The sequence below is a fragment of the Prionailurus viverrinus genome, chromosome A1 (genome assembly GCF_022837055.1).
Source record: "Prionailurus viverrinus isolate Anna chromosome A1, UM_Priviv_1.0, whole genome shotgun sequence".
Lineage (NCBI taxonomy): Eukaryota > Metazoa > Chordata > Mammalia > Carnivora > Felidae > Prionailurus > Prionailurus viverrinus.
Window position 1 is genome coordinate 132,153,561 of NC_062561.1, and position 17,877 is coordinate 132,171,437.

General features: G+C 36.6%; 1 protein-coding gene across 4 annotated transcripts in view; it reads left to right on the top strand.

Moving 5' to 3' along the window:
* Window positions 1-17,877, top strand: part of RNF180 (ring finger protein 180) — a 205,054-nt gene that overhangs the window by 15,554 nt on the left and 171,623 nt on the right. For 3 of the 4 annotated variants that reach the window (XM_047877739.1, XM_047877757.1, XM_047877749.1), the window contains exon 2: window positions 12,060-12,194. The exons of the other annotated variant lie outside the window; for it this stretch is intronic. In XM_047877739.1, the coding sequence (XP_047733695.1) occupies window positions 12,060-12,194 (135 nt within the window). The remainder of the gene's footprint in view (window positions 1-12,059; window positions 12,195-17,877) is intronic. 4 annotated transcript variants of the gene reach the window in all.

Below are 17,877 nucleotides of genomic sequence, written 5' to 3' on the forward strand. Positions count from 1 at the left end.
TCCCCCTAAGAAAGTAGTGTCTGAGGAATAAGTATATGTATGGGTACTCCACACTCTTACTTTGATTCATCTTTAGAATTAATTCCTTCTTTTACCAAAGAATGGTAGCCGTTAAAATGGATGACATTAATCAAATACAGAAGTTAGAAAATGTGCCTCTTCAGTACCTTTTTTTTTTTTTTTTTTTTTTTTTTTTACAATTCTTAAAAGTGTCACTTGTATTGAAAAGCTGCAGTGAGCGTTCAAGACTGAACATCTGACGTAGGTTTGGGAGAGAAAGAAAAGGAAAAAGGAAACATTTAAAAGAATAAAGAGGTGGTGTTGCTTTATAGTATGTAGCTTAAGAAGTTCCTGGAGAAGGTAGGAAATAACTGGTAGATACTACAACATCAAATGCACATTATCTTTTCTCCTTAAAGTTGAATATGCACTGCATCCTGCCTGAGAGTTCAGCAGTTCCAGGGCAAGTAGGAGAGAAGGGAGAAGAGGGGTGAAAGGTAACTAGATGGGGATTATGTAGTTGGAATTATTCAGTACTTGGTTATCATCAGAAGTTGGGTGCTTTTCAAGAAAATGGTTTCTGGATATGAATACCAAAGTGTATGTAGAACCATTTAAGCAGTTCAAGTTGTTGAAGTTGACTTCATCATGTTTGAATCCTGAAGTGTATAACATAAGCAGTTATTGAAGAAGATTGAGCTCTCTCTCTGTAATTTATGACAGTTTTAGAAATAATAATTTGCTGACTTTAATTACCATTTTAAACACCCTAGCCACCAAGTCTAGATTGGCAGAATTGACAGTTTAGAAATCACCCGATTCAGTCTCTTACTTGTTTTCCTAAAGCATCTCATACATACCATTGAGAAATTCTGAAAACTAATGGAAAAGGAATCTTCTTTAAAAAAATTTTTTGACATTTATTTATTTTTGAGACAGAGAGAGACAGAGCATGAACGGGGGAGGGTCAGAGAGAGGGAGACACAGAATCTGAAACAGGCTCCAGGCTCTGAGCTGTCAGCACAGAGCCCGACGCGGGGCTTGAACTCACGGACCGCGAGACCGTGACCTGAGCCGAAGTCGGCTGCCTAACCGAATGAGCCACCCAGGCGCCCCTGGAAAAGGAATCTTGAATTGTAAGCCAGCTTTCACTAAATTATATGTGTTCCAGAGATATCTATTGAACCACAGAAGGCATGTACATTCCACTGGAATCTGGTCATATCTGTAAGACCCCTTTTTAATTTCTGCTTAACTTAAGATTACTTTTTGGGTCCTGTTGTGTTCTTACGTAGGTCACAAACAATTGTAATGACTATTAGTTTAAAAACTCATTTATATTTTTGCAAATTTTCATTGACAATTGATTGCAGTATTTATTAGTACTTCTTTTCTTTTTTTTTTTCTTTTTTTTTTCTTTTTTTTTAAATTTTTTTTTTCAACGTTTATTTATTTTTGGGACAGAGAGAGAGACAGAGCATGAACGGGGGAGGTGCAGAGAGAGAGGGAGACACAGAATCGGAAACAGGCTCCAGGCTCTGAGCCATCAGCCCAGAGCCTGACGCGGGGCTCGAACTCCCGGACCGCGAGATCGTGACCTGGCTGAAGTCAGACGCTTAACCGACTGCGCCACCCAGGCGCCCCTAGTACTTCTTTTCTTTGGCCTACTTGGGTTTGGCACATTTTATTCTTCTGTGTTCACAACACATTAAGATTCACTATCAGCAAGGGGAAGTGGCATGGCCTCAGTTTATGAAGTAACATCTGTGCCGCTGACTCTCCTTAGAGTTATTACATATAATGTTGTACTCATGTGAACAGTCATGGTTCCAAAGCCCACTTTGGAACATTGGTGGATTACTTCCAGGGTAACTGTGTCCTATGTAAAAATGAGATTTCTCTTTCGTTAAGAACATTCTATTTTTTTTTTTAATTATAAAATACATATATTCTCATTTCGTGAAATATATATCAAAATATACTATATATATGTATATACACGCGTATATATGCATATATATTATATAGTTATATAAAACTATATAAAATGTTCTCATTTCATGGTGACAGAATTCCAGTATACAATTCCTGTATACAACTTTTAGATGATGAGTTATGCCTTAGTCTACTGTCTAAAAATAGACCATGATGCTTTTTTTTTTTTTTTTTTTTTCAACATTTATTTATTTTTGGGACAGAGAGAGACAGAGCATGAATGGGGGAGGGGCAGAGAGAGAGGGAGACACAGAATCGGAAACAGGCTCCAGGCTCTGAGCCATCAGCCCAGAGCCTGACGCGGGGCTCGAACTCACGGGCCGCGAGATCATGACCTGGCTGAAGTCGGACGCTTAACCGACTGCGCCACCCAGGCGCCCGACCATGATGCTTTTAAGCCAGAAAATCATATACACATTTGTAATTTAAGCCCCCATAGGGTATGGTGAGTGTATTTCTCAATCAGTAATGGAATATTTTCTTTCTGATTTTTGTAGTCATTATCTAAAAAACCAATATCCTATCTCATCAGCATCAAATATGCTCCCATGGGCATATTTATCTGTAGACCTACTGCTTCTGAGCCAATCTTCACCAGATATAGGAGGTATAGATGCTTCCTCATTTAGGTAACATGATAGCAACATGATACTGAGTTAACATGGTATTGAGTATTGAGGTTAATATCACCTCTTACTCTAGTGTGGTTTGATTAGATTTTTCTTAATATATCTAACTTTTTTTTTATTTGCTCTGAGATGGTCTAAATTGGCTAAAACAGTGTAGTGTTTTATTTTCTAATTTGGTATGCATTACTCATTCCATATTTTTATCAATTTCACCTCCTTTGGTTCTAATTTTTAAGAAATTCATAGATAATTGATAAGGGACCTCTAAATTCTTTGTCCATTTTACTCTTTGGTATTTCTTCCTTATTCACTAACAGATGACTTTTAGCCCAAAGAAATTATTATTGAGTCTTAATATCTAATGAAATTTGACTTGCTAGGTTTGGACTTGCTTGGGACCTTTCTCTCCTTTTCTGTAAGATTTCTCTTTATATTGATTTTTTTTAAGTTTAACACATCAGACAATAAAAAAGACATTTTGTATTTCATGCATAGAACCGTGTCTGTCCTCAGCCTTTCCCACCATTTTATTTTAGAAGCACATAATTTCTCCGATTTCACAGGTTCACAGCTATAGAGAAATTTTGCCTCAGGAATAATTAAAGGGTCACCCATACTTGATTTAGATGCTAGTTGGGAATTAGAGCTGATTCGTGAATGGGTTAAGATTTGGGGGCTATTAGGATAGGGTGGATGTACTCTGCATCTGAAAGGACATGTAATTTGGGGGGCCAGAGGAAGAAATGTTAAGGACTGAGCTCTGTCTCCCATCCGCCCCCACCAATTCCATGTGTTTAAGTCCTAACCCCAGTATGATGGTATTTGGAGATATGGCCTTTAAAGATGTCATTATGCTTAAATGAGGTCATAAGGGTAAGTCCCTAATCCAATAGGTCTGTTATCCTTATAAGAATGGGAAGAGGCACCAGAAAAGTACATGCATGGAAGAAAGGTCATGTGAGGATAAAGCAGCTGTCTGGAAGCTAGAAAGAGACACCCAAATTCCTGGCACCCTGATACTGGATTTCTGGTCTCCAGAACTGCGAGAAAAGAAATTTGTATTGTTTAAGCCACCTAGTCTATGGTCTTCTGTTATGGCATCCCAAGTAACAGGTAACATATTGACAAGGTAGAAATTTTTCCTATATTTAGAAAACCAATGTTGATATCAAGTTTCAGAGGAAAAGCTATTTTGAATTGCATAACTACCAAGGAAGTAAATGAACCCTACTTTGTTAATGAATAATAACTCTGAGTAAATAGTGCTATGTTACATCAAAATAATTATATACTTTTTTTTTTTAAGAGAGTGAGCACTAGTAGGAGAGAGGGGCAGGGAGGGTGGGGGACATGTGAGAGAGATAAAATCTCAAGTAGGCTGCACACTGTGCTTGATCCCATGACCTTGGGATCATGACCTGAGCTGAAATCAAGTTAGATGCTCAACTGACTGAGCCACCCAGGTGCCCCTTGATGTATTATTTTTAGCTAAAGTCTGTTGTTTACATTGGGGTTCACTCTTTGTGTTGTATATATTTCTATAGGTTTTAGACAAAAATAATACCTTGTATCCTCTGTTACAGCATCCTACACCATGGTTTCACTGCCCTCAAATCCTCCTGTGTACCACCTACTTATCCCTCCCTCTCTCTGCCCAAATATTAGATGATAATATAAAAAGATGATGAAATTGCTTGAAATCACTAATTTACAATTGTCTTTCTTTACTGTTCTGATAGAAAAGTTAGAATTCTTTTCTAATGAAATGCAGAAATGCTTTTATTGATGTTGTTGTCTGACTGATGTGTTGAGCTTGAAAGTTGTCCCTGTGTGAGAGTTCTTTGCATTAGTTTTTTCTGTCTTGACCCATTCCCAATTGTTCAGGATTTGGATTACAAAAGGCTTCTTTAGCATTTAAACTATTCTTTGGTGGTGAAAGGGATCAGAACTCTTTATCTGCTCCCTTATAAACTGATTTTTGACACATCAGTATTCTAATCAGCAAGCCCCAGGGACACATTGCTCCATATTCCCCTGTTTTCTCCCATTTTTCCTTGGTGATAGGTAAGTAACCGCTCTCTAGGCAGAGGTAGGAATATACATCTCTGACTCCTTGTCCCATTGGAATTCCCTGACTTCCACCTGTCATAAAAACTGGCCTTGTATCCAGGACTAGATGATGAAAGTTGCCACTGTAGACATGGCACCATATTGAGCATTATTTATCTACTGTTTTCAATCAGAGGCAAGTATGGGGTCATATGGTGGTGGGAACAGAAGCAAGGACTGACTTTGAAGTCACTGCAAGTTTTTAAAGTAGTTCCTATATTGGAATATGATACAGTATGAATATGAAAAGTAAATGGATCACAAGTGTATAGCAATGAATCTCCACACTGAGAAACTAATACTGCATTAGAATTACTATATTACTAGTCCTGCATCACCTTAGTTTTTAATTTCCATTGTGTCCCAGCAGATTTCTTTGAGCAGCACACTCTTTGAATAAGGAAAACAGTGTGGGAAAATATTTTCCAGGATCTTATTCTGACCATGTAAACTGGTGAGAAATGTTCTTATGGGGTGGGGGAGGTGTCTTTCTGCTCATTAGTAATACTGGAAGTATTGAATATAAATCTAAAAGTTGAATTTAAACATTTAGACTGCATATATATACGAATACATGAAAAATTTAAATATGGTACCAAGTAAATGAAAGTGGTGCAGTTGAGATGAAAATCAAGAGAATGAACAATGTGGTAATGGAACAAAGAAACGTGCATGTATGTGCACGACAGAAGTATTGTTTATACGTGTTTTCTCCTCAGTTATCAAGGAACAAACCTGCTAACCAGTGTGATTTATATAGTTCTAAGAAGGTGGAAACATCTTCAGCCCCAAAGAAGAAAAATGATGCCATGTGTTATAACAGGAATTTAGTTTCCTTTTAACTTACTGCTTTCAATCCTTGAACCTTTAATTTACTTTCCTTTTATTGTGTTTGCTAGTAGTTCTGCTACAAAGTTGAATAGTGTGGCGAATATGAGTATCGTTGTCTTTTTTCCCTGATTTTCAGGGAGTGCTTTTAAAGTTTCATGATCAAGTATTAAAACTGCTAAAGATTTCAGTAAACTCTTCGTTTGGCCAGGTTGAGGAAATTTTCTTCTATGATGCAGAGGATTTTCATGTTTTAATTATGACTAAGTATTGAATTTCACCAGAAGTTTTTATCTTGCATCTTTTAAAATGGTCATGTGTGGTTTTTTTTTCTTAAAATCCTTTAGTTTGTTGAATATATTGGATAGATTTTTTTTTTCCCATTTTGTACCTTCTTTGAATCTCTGAAAATAATCCTGTTTGGTCAAAATGTTTTTTTTTTTCTTTTAATTGATGGATTCTGTTGGCTAATATTTTATTTAGGATTTTAGCATTTATGTTCATAAATAAATTGGTATATATTTTTCTATACTTTCCTTGTCTGGTTTATGTATCCTTACAGATGTAAGGATATCCTTATGTATCCTTGGTATGTCAAGGTTATATTATTTTTTTGAAGCTAGCCTTCCTTTTATATAAGTTACATAGTTATAAAGTCATGTAAGTTACAAAGATTACCCATTTCTGAAAGTTTTGGATAATTTTCCAACTAGATCATTTTTGTCTGGACCTCCCTCCCTTTTTTATATCGGTTTTGGAGGAGATATTTTGAATTCTATTTTAATTTTTAAAGTTGTGGTTTATTCATGTTTTCTAATTTTAGGTTAATTTTCAAAATTGATACATGTCCAGTTTAAATTCATGAGTAACAAAGAAGGTGAGCAAACCTTAGAGACCCAGGAGTGTGGAATTAGTCCTGTGCAAAATGCTGATATTTAACCATGAAAAAGTTGCAAAGGTAGACGAGGGAATGAAACTTCTTTATGGAGGTTATAATTCAGTTGTTAGCTTTAGAGAAAATTTCAACTTAATTAATTATAAATATGTTTCTGCATAGGGACTCATAAATACTTCTTAAATATTTTAAAGGATATGGTGAAAAATAAGACTTTCATAGGCAACGTTTTGGGGATCACTGTTTTGCATAAAGTAACAATTCTCAGAACGTGGTCCACAGTCCCTTATGTCTCTAAGACCTTTGAGAAAATCAGGTCAAACTGTTTTCTTGGTAATATTAAGATATCATTTGACTTTTTAATTTACAATTTTTTAGAGTGTGCGAATCGGGGAGAGGGCCAGAGGGAGAGAGAGATTTTTAAGCAGGCTCCATGCTGCTCAGCACAGAGCCCAACGCAAGGCTGGATCCCACAACCCTAGCCGAAATCAAGAGCCAGATGCTCAACTGACTGAGGCACCCATGTGCCCCTTATTTACCTTTTTTAAATGTGTTAACATGTTCATTAATAATGCAAAAGCAGTAGTGAGTATAACTGCTGATCCCTTAGTAGAATCAAGGCATTGGTGACAAACTGTGCTAGTACTCATTTTATTCTTCACTGCCCTCACATGCTGTTAAAAAACTGTTGATTGAAGCAGTACATATTATTGATTTCATTAAATCTTTTCTCTGAAATCCATACTCTTTAAATATTCTGTGTGAATAAAAAAATAAAGAATGCATAAAGCATTTCTGCAGTACACTGAAAGCTGATGGCAGTCCAGAGGAGAAGCCCTTTCACATGTTTTAGTTGAGAGCTGCTCTGTACACCTTTCCCTACTACACCGTGTTTCCTTGAATGATTGACAGAATGTAGTTATTCCCACTCGGGTATCTTGTAGTATTTGTTGCAAGTGATCGAATTTTAACTTTAAACAAAAATTAGTGCTTTGGAAAAGTTGTATCCAACACTGTGAGCTTGACTACGGTGCCATAATTAAATAACTTTTTTGCTGATGTTGATGGTGATATTAACACACATGGCCTTTTTGAAATTCTGTAATGAAATGTGTTGATATTTGAGAGATATGCATAACTCAGGAAACCTTTATTTCCCAAATCCCCAGTGCATTGAGGAAATGCCACAAAGTGTCAAGAGTATCAGGATGGATAATGAAGTACGGCAAAGGGAAACCTATGAACAGACAATGTGGAGATTAAGTAGGTATTACGAGCTAGCTTGGTCCAAGAGACAAGTGTGGGACAGGAGATAAGGTCAACATGACCAAGACTGTGACAGGTAGGAAGAACTAGGGTCCAAGGAGAGCACTCCATGTTAGAAAAATGTATATATCTGATCTGATCAGAACCGGCATAAGAGATGAGGAATAGGATTTGTGAGAAAAGCAGCCAAAGACTACTCTACCTGAATTCCTTAGGCCTTACCCACTTGTAAGTTGCATGGCAATTCTATGAATAGTTAATATCAGGATTCTACACATTGTTATCCGCATCTGTTGACTCAGAACCCAGCCCCTCTGCACAGTCCCTGCATGTATTTCTGAGCATTATAAGATGGCCCCTATGTACTCAGGAATGAGATCATTTTTGTGTTGGACCATTTCCCAAGATCACCTGTCTCTGTCGCTTTTCTCTTTGTTTCGATAGTACTCTCTAATCGTTACCTCCAAGTCCTCACAGTGTTAAAGCCATGTGGTGTAAGGTGTGTGCTGCCCCAAATTTAGACTCGAGTGTATCACAGAGTTCAGAAAACAGTTTCCGGTAGTTTACTTCTACATTCCCCTCTCCCTGTTACCATTACTAGTATCCAGGGTGCTGAGGTGAGGATGAGTTTGAGTTAGCAGCCAATAACTATGGTGTGTCCAGATTTATTCAGAGATGACCATTTTGGTAATAAGTTCATTTACCGTATTTGGCTGTTTCCTTGAGCATAGATTCTTTGACCTAAGCCACCTCAGCTCTCTTAGAAATACATCACTGTTGGGTAGCTTCCGCTTCTCCTTTTAAGCTTAGGTACATGTAAACATAGCTTTATTTCTTGGGCTCCTCACATCACTGGCAAAAGGATTTCTGTCCACTCTGCCCCACTAATAGTTGTCTAGACATATTTAACACTTGGTATTGGAAAAAGACAATTTGTAAGCTGAGCTGTCTCCCAGATCTTGTTCATCTGATTTCAGCAAATGTTTGTTGGGTGTCTTTTTTGGTACCAGGTACCATGTTTGATTGTAAGAATATGGAGTTGAAAAGAATACCGTGCTCTTGAGGAGTAAGTTGATAGGACACACGTACACAGAGATAAATGTAATGCAGCATGACTAGTGCTGCTGTAGAGGTGTGTGCAAAGTACATTGGGAACATGGAAGAGGGAATGGTTGTATTTTCCTGGGGGCGCTTCTGTAAAAGAACGCTTTGAGCTCAGCCTTAAAGGGTGAAAAGCATTTCTTAATGTACAGTCAGCGGTAAGAGAAATGACATTACAGAAGAGAGAACAGCAAATTTCAAAGTATGAAAGCAGAAAAAGTAATTTGGGGGAACTGCACAAAGATAAGCATTAGTGTTGATGTGGAGTATTCATGGAGGGGATACCAAGCTTGACAAACATCTTTGAGTCCGATTTTAAAGGGTGTAAAAAGGCTTTGTTTTTTGTTTTGAAGAGGAAAAACTAAATGATATTCCTATTCTCCTTGAAGAAAATAGTCTTAGTCATATGAAGAGGCAATCAAAAAGTATGCAAAAATATAGAGAAAAGGCATTATAGAGGGTTATACAAATATGTTAGGACACTGAATTGGTAAAAATACTATGAAGTTTTAAAATTTGGACGTTTTACTGTATGTGGTAAACATTGTTTTAACTTTTTACTCTGTGATAGTTGTAGATTCAAGTGTGAATTGTTAATTATAGATTCACGGAGAGATCCTGAATATCCTTCACACCATTTACTTAATTGACATCTCACCAGTTACATGCACTCTGTTGTGTGTATTTAGTTCTGTGTACTTTTATTGCGTGTATAGATTCATGTGAGCACCATTGCAGTCAGATTGAGAGCACTTCCCCCACAGAGATCCCTTGTGCTACCTAAAGGGCATTTTTTTGACACAATAGGGAGCTTTGACTGCATTCTGTGGGTTGGTGTCTCTCAAACTGTGGCCTTTGGGTCACTCTAACAATAACCTAGTGTTCTTTTTAAATATACCAATTCCTACCATAGAAACAGTTTTCTACCCACATTCTCTGGGAATGTGGCCCTGTGACCTACATTTAAATAACACCCCCAGGTGCTCCTTGTGATGAGAACATGATGCAAACACCTGCAAGGAGGAGGTCTGGACGAGTGTCATCTAACTGGAGCATGACAGAAGGCATACATGCAATTTAAAAATTCTGGTAGCCAAATCAAAGTAAAAAGAAACAAGTGAAATGAATTGTTACAAACATGAAATTAATCTAAAATGATTGGTATTTAATGATTGGTATTAGCTTTTTTTTCCTTCAAAGTATTCCAAATCCAGTGTGTACTTTGTACTTCACATCTCAGTTGAAATTAGCCATATTTGAAGTGCTCAGTAATACACCTGATTAGTGGCTACTGTATAGGGTAGTGCAGACCTAGACAACAAACAGTCACTACAAAGGCCGTGAGAGAGATTCATACAGAGATGTGCAGTTGACATCTGGAAATTGAAGTTACTGCTCTAGAGCTTTGGAATAAGATAAAAATTAGATATATAGATTTATAAATCATTGATGGAAGAGTTGTGACACTGTAATTTTCAGTAATTCTCAACAAAGACTTATTAGACTCACCTACAGGGTTTTTTCTAACTGCATACTTGTACCCCAAGAAAGCATGGAAAATCTTGACACTTGGAGAAAAGGATGGAAAAATAGGGAGGCATGTGCATCTCAAGGAGAGGAGGAACATAGATAGGGAGTTTCTCCATCCTTGATTCTGATAGGACCCCTGCCTGCTGTCTCCACTCCTGGCTGAGAACCACTGGTGTTTAAAAAGGGAGATGAGGATTTAAGACACTTAGAAGGATCTAGAGCGAAGAAAGGAGTGCCAAAGAAGTAAAGGAGAGGGTTTCAACAACGAAAAAGGCAGGAGGAGATGAGACATTTGCAAATACCGTATTATTAAGATGGTTGAGGACCTAGAGTAGTCAACTGGACTAAGATGGTCTGTGCGGTTGTTGGTGGAGACAGAACTGGATCTAGCTACCTGAAGGTTGGAGGAGCTAGATTGGCTGTAAGAGGGTCATGCTGTGCCCTCCCAGGCAGTTCCTTAAATCCTTTCAGTTTGGTGAAAGTATACCAGAATTCTCTCTTTTATAGTCCTTAAGTCTTGCAGTTTAGCTAATTGTTTGTATAATACGTGTCTATCTTCACCCTGACCATAGGATCTGACCATAGGATCACCCTGACCATAGGACCACCCTGACTGTAGGATCCCTTGGGGAACTTTACCCACTCCTAACTCCCTCCCCATGTCCTAATAAGTCAAAATTTCTATGACTGGGGTGTAGGCATCATTTTTTAAAGTTTCCCAAGTGATTATAATGAGCTATAGTAGAAAACTGTTCATTACTTTGATCAGTTTTCTACCCAGTGAGTACATTTGTGACAGAAAATAAGTTTTACTCAACTTCTTGTCCCCAGAGTTTGTGTGGCATTTGGTTAGCTGTCAGGAAATGTTGAAGAATGAATGAAAAATGAAACAGCTAACAAATGAGGAAATGTGGCCAGGGAACTAGTCAGTCCCTTGTGGATACCTTAATAAATAACATTTCCTTTCTTTCTAATGAATAGTTACCAGGCCCGTTATTAAATATACTGCACATATTTTGGAATTATTAGTGTGAAATTGTTCTGCCAAATTGCTCTAATTTACAGTATTTACATAAAATCTCAGGTATAAAAATAAGAGTACAAAGTTGGTAGGGTGATTCTCCAAGTGTTTTTGTTTGACTACATATACCACAAGATGTAGTATAATAACTGTTCCACTGAGTACAATATTTAAGAGAAATTACTGCATTTAGGATAAAGAATTTTTGCCATCAATTTAAAGAAAGTACTTACTATTATCATATAATTAACTACAACTCAAATTCTATTATGTTTAAAATTTAATGCTGTGGTTATTTAAACTTCCTATTTAGAAGAATATTTGTAGTTCTTTGTTATGGCTCTTCTAAGGCCACTGCAGTAACTTATTTAATTGACCCTTTAGCAGTTGCTTTTGATGTGACTTTTAGTGAGAGAAAGATGGAAAGAAAAAGACATAAAATGTTCTGCAAAAATAAAATAAGCTGGTAGTCACTAACAAAATTCATCATCATCATAATTGAATTTTCTATCCAGGACATAGTTTATAGAGTGTCCCTAGCCCAAGACCTGGTAGTAGGTACCCCAGTAAATAAGAATTATTTTTCTTCTGCTCCACATGTAGCTGATGTGGTGGTAAGGGTTTAGAAACTCAAGTTTATTCTGACACAGTTCAGCATTGAAAAAATGCATTCATTTTCCCACAGATGAAAAGAAATGAAGAATTGATAACTAAAAATCACAATCAAGAAGACATAAGTATTCTTCGTTGTTGGAAATGTAGAAAATGTATAGCAAGTTCTGGTTGTTTAATGAGATATCTTGAGAATCAAGTGATTACGGTGAGTACTCCAAACTTCAAACTATTTCCTAGTGTACAAATGCCGCGAGCACGCCCACAGGTGCACACCTGTCCCTTAACACCTGGCTTAACTTCTTTTATGTTCTTTTAACTCACCACTGAAAACATTTTCAAAGTGCTATTCAGAAGGCTTCCCATCTTCCACAGTTAAAATTAATTTTATTTTTAGCTGCTGACATTAACATGCCCTTAAAATTTTAAGTGCAGTATCATAGATGTAAGTTGAAGATAATAGTCAGTGTTTTTCTTATTCCCACTATGAATGAACCTTAGTCATCATCACAAAATTAAATTCAAGATCCTAGTGAGAAATGGAAAACTTATTTTATTGTGTGTGTATATATATAGTGTTCATATAAAATAAAATAAGTTTTATATATATGTAACTGTGTACATAGTGTATATATATGTACACACATACACACACGCATACACACACACACGTGTGTGTGTGTGTGTATGCGTGTGTGTATGTGTTTAATATTCAGTATGGGCCTAGGAAGTTCATGTATAATTCAGAGTCAGTAGGAAAACCTGAATAATATTTAAAAGCATTTAACTGGTCATCCTGGCAAAAATAAAGGCTTTTTAAGCAACAAAACTAAAAGCCCTAAACTTCTCTAAGAGCATTATGAAAGAGGTGCAAACTAGATCATAATCCATAGACTTTATAGGAAGTTCTCCTTTCAACAAAGAGAGTGGCTGTAATCACCTGTCATTATTCACTTCTCCTTCTTCAAGAGATACTCAGGTTTTGGTTTTTGTTAGTTTGTTTTCTTTTTTCTTTCTTTCTTTCTTTTTTTTTTTTTTTTTTTTTTTTTTGCTTCAGCCATGTGTAATTATGATTATTTCCTCATAAGTCTAACAAATTAGCCAACTGGAACTGATAATAGCAGATCATTTTGGTTTACATACTTAACTACATAACAGATACTTTTTAAAAACTGACAAAGCATTTTAATTGGGAAAGAAAAACTGGTCATGCTAAGAGTATTTTGTTGGGTATAATTTACCTAGAGTAAAAAAAAAATTAAGTATGCAACTTCATAAATTTTTTCAGTCCTGCCATGAATCAGATCAAGGTCTACATTTCCATCATTCCAGAAAGTTCTCTTGCCCTTTTCCAGCCAATTCTCTCCTCTCCTTCTCACAGTACAATTACTATTTTGATGTTTATCACCATAGATAGTTTTGCTTGTTCTTAACCTTGATTCGTTCACATAGAATCAGACAGTATGTATTCTTTTGTACCTGACTTATTTTGTTCATCATAATGTTTTAGACATTCATTCGTGTTTTGTGTTTGTAGTTTGTTGTTATTGTTTTTTACTGAGTATATGCTATTGATGAGTATACCACAATTTATTATTTTTTTCTGTGAATGGGCATTTGAATTTTTAGTTTTGGGTTATGAATAAAACTGTCAGTATTTTTGTAAAAAACTTTCTGTGCTTGTGTTTGATATGTATTTTCTGGTGTATATGTAGGAATGAATTCTGGGGGGCACAGATTAGGTATTTTTTTTTAAATCTATTTAACAAACACTAGTATAACATGCTATGTCAGGTATTGTTTCCAAATGCTTTACAAATATTAATTCACTTTACAGGCTTACAGATCTCAACTGTAATCCTAAAAGGCAGTAACTAGGCCTTCTCATGCCTGCTTTTTTTCATCATTCAGAATCTAAATTAGGGAGCTTTCCAGGATTCTGCTGGAAAGTTAGTCACAGCTCCCTTCACTCATGTTCCAGGCTGCATCTTCCCAAACTTCATTGGTCAGTATTCCTTCCTGAATCATTAGAGTGGGTATGTTTTAATATTTTTTTTTTTTTAGAAACTGCTACTAGTTTTCTAGGGTGAATATTAATTTCCAACAACAATGATGACAATTCCAGTTCTACATCTTTGTCAACACTTGGTATTTTCAGATTGTAATTTTAGCCATTCTGCTAGATGTATATTGGTATATCATTATAATTTTAATTTGCATTTTTGCATTTCCTTACTGATTACTGATGTCAAGTACCTTTTTTGTGTTTATTGGTCAGGCATTGTTATAAATGTTTTGTATTATTTATTGTTTATAGTTTATAAGAATAGATTATCTTGAGGAAGATAATTTCCATTTCATAGATAAGGAAACTGAGGCACAGACAATTAAATTATTTGCTCCAGTTTGTACTTTTTCTTTTTTTTTTTTTTTAATTTTTTTTTTTTTCAACGTTTATTTATTTTTGGGACAGAGAGAGACAGAGCATGAACGGGGGAGGGGCAGAGAGAGAGGGAGACACAGAATCGGAAACAGGCTCCAGGCTCTGAGCCATCAGCCCAGAGCCCGACGCGGGGCTCGAACTCACGGACCGCGAGATCGTGACCTGGCTGAAGTCGGACGCTTAACCGACTGCGCCACCCAGGCGCCCCTGGTTTGTACTTTTTCTAAGCAGTGCAGCTACACTTGGACCTGACATTGAGGGTCCAAAGGGAGTACTCTAAACTCCACACTCACTTTGCTGCTGTGGCTCCTCCCTCAGGGTATCATGCAGTCTTACACTTTGTCAATAGAGTGGCTGCTACTTCCATTTACCTGCAGAACTCCCAGTCATTAATTCCTTTAACAGTTATTTAATGAGCGAGAAAATTCTAGGTGCTACTTTAGGATGTATTGGGATGGGTTGTGGAAGAAACTGGTACAGAATACAAAAAATATTCTTGTCCTCTAGGAGCTTTGTTTCATTTTATTATTATTTTTTAGGAGCTTTAAACTCTAGTTCAAAACAGGTCAAGTGGTGTAGACTGATTTGATAAGTACAGTAACAGAGAGATGTGAACAAACTGCTGCCTGGGCTAGTCATGGAAGGCTTCCCAGAAGGAGAAAAAAACTACACCCACACATGCTTGTAAACCATAAAGTTCACCCATTGTAAGAATATGATTAAATGATTTTCAGTAAATATTTGTGTTGGGCAACCACCAACTACAGTACAGTTTTAAAACCTTGCCATTACCCGGAAAGTTTCCTCAGGCCTATTTGCCTGCACCCATGCCCAGCCCCAGGCAACTACCGATCTGTTGTTCGTCTCTGTAGCTTTATATTTAAAATAAAGTGTATATGTATACATATATATATATATATATATATATATATATGTATGTATATATATACACACACACACACACATATATGTATATATAAGTATATATACACACACATAAAACTATTGAAACTGTCATATTTTGGGGCGCCTGGGTGGCGCATTCGGTTAAGCGTCCGACTTCAGCCAGGTCACGATCTCGCGGTCCGGGAGTTCGAGCCCCGCGTCGGGTTCTGGGCTGATGGCTCAGAGCCTGGAGCCTGTTTCCGATTCTGTGTCTCCCTCTCTCTCTGCCCCTCCCCCGTTCATGCTCTGTCTCTCTCTGTCCCAAAAATAAATAAATAACGTTGAAAAAAAAATTAAAAAAAAAAAAAAACTGTCATATTTATATAAAATAATTTATATTCAATACATATTTATAAAAATATATATTCATTGTTTATGTAAAATAAAATATATTAAAATATCTAATATGCATGTAAAATAACACCTACATAGGTAACATCTATTAAAAGCTAGGCTTAGGAATAAGTCAGTATCATTGTTAAGTCTGGAGAAAGGAGGAGTATGTAATCAGGGGTCCTGATGGGGCTTCTAAAGTGGTAATCGTGTTTGTCTTTACTAAACTGGGTAGTGGGTATATTGGTATTAGCTTCTTTTTCAGTCTTTCTTTAAATTATAGAAACACTTTACATTTTTAAATGGAAACGTTTCATAAAAATATTGAAGGTGAGTAAAAGATCTGTTTTAATTAAAGTAAATTATAAAATAAAATACTGGAATCTGAACATAATTTTATCAGATGCTATGCTGAAAGAATGCTAAATTTGTTATCTATTATCTTTATTGCCTATTAAACTACAATTAAAAACATGGGTATAAAATAAACTGTGTTTATTTCTGGAAGTGTTGTGTTGTTTTAATTTCTGTAAATGAAATCACACTGTAAGTAGGTGTTCTTCCAGAAATTGTTGATTTTACTTAAATTATCACGTTCAGTATAACTACCACTTATGTTCACTTTTGTGTAATGCAGTATTCTGGTGTAATTCATTCCACTTTTGATAATTTGAGTTTTATCTTGTTTTGTTTTTAAAAACAGTGCTGTTATGAGCTTTCTTCTATATGTCTTGACACAGATATTTTCTGTTGTAAATATCTTTTGCCAGTTTGCAGGAGTGTATTTCTAAGAATAAAGTCACAGCATCCTAGGGTATGTGCATATTCCAACCTCACTGGGAGGCGCTAAACTTTTTTCAGATGACAGTGCCATGAGCAATGGTTTAGCATTGCTGTCACTCCACATCCTTGCCAGCATTTAACATGTCATCTCCAAGGCCATTTGTCTTTTCTGTAAAATGTCTTCTTTTCTGCCTGTTTTTAGGTGGTTTTGCTTTGGTTTTTGAAAGTCCTATGTGTATTCTAAATACGAATACTCTGTTTTTTTATTCTAAATATCTTTTGCCAGTTTGTAGAAGTTGTATTTCACTCTTTGTGGTATCTTTTCATGAACAGAAATTCATAATATACTGTAGTTGAACTTACTAATCATCTCCTTTATGTTTTGTACTTTTTGTTTAAGAAATACTTCTGTGCCCTCAGGGGAAGATTTTTTTTTTCCCTTTCCTTTCATGTTGACATTAGCAAGTTTTCTTCTGTGTTCCTCTGAGCAACGGATTTATTGCTTGTTCACTCTTAAACTGAGGTTATAGCCCAACTTTATGTAGGCGTTCCCCTTTAGAATCTGCTCAACCTGAGCAAACCTCAGATTCTGTCTCCTGTCTTCATCACCCCACACAGATGTGAAATGGCCTTCAGAACAACCTAGAAGATTAAGAACCTAGGGAGACAGAACCTGCAGTCCATAGCTTTTGGCTTGAGAACCACACTTCTTTAGCCCTGTCCAATGCCAGGAAATGGAGGTTACGCTCTGCCTCTCAGCCCCCACAAAACTAAAAACTGGATACTGGGATCACAGTAACTTGTGCTGCAGAATAGTCAAATACCTTCAAAACAAAGCACAAATGCAGTCATCATGTATCTTTCCTAATAGCGATTGGGTATATCAGCTTGGTGGAAGCTAGGTGTATGTGGAACTTGAGCTGTAAGGGAATCTGGGACATTTGAACTTCAGTTTCCAGCCACTAGCACGTAGGAAGGCATGCACCAGGGAATTTAGAGTGGAATTTCGAGGCAGTCTGCAATGCCCACATGGAGAAAAGGGGCTCCTACCCTACCCTTTAGGGCTGCAGCACATGAAATATAAGTAAGAACCAAAAGCAAAATAACAAAAACCCTAAAAACATAAAAATAAAATGACAGAAATGCCCTCCATTTGTGAAGTCTTTGCCAGTGGCTAGGGATGGTGTCCTCATTTTTAGTTTTTCAGTCAGCTTTGATGATACAGTTTGGACATGTTGAGTTTATATGGTCTATAGAACATTCCAATAGAGATGTCTAGGAGGCTACTGATTCTGAGGATGTGGGATTGAGAACATCTGCATAAAAATGTGGATTTGGGAGTCATTAGCATACAAGTGGAGAGTGCAGCTATGACAGTAGGTGAGCT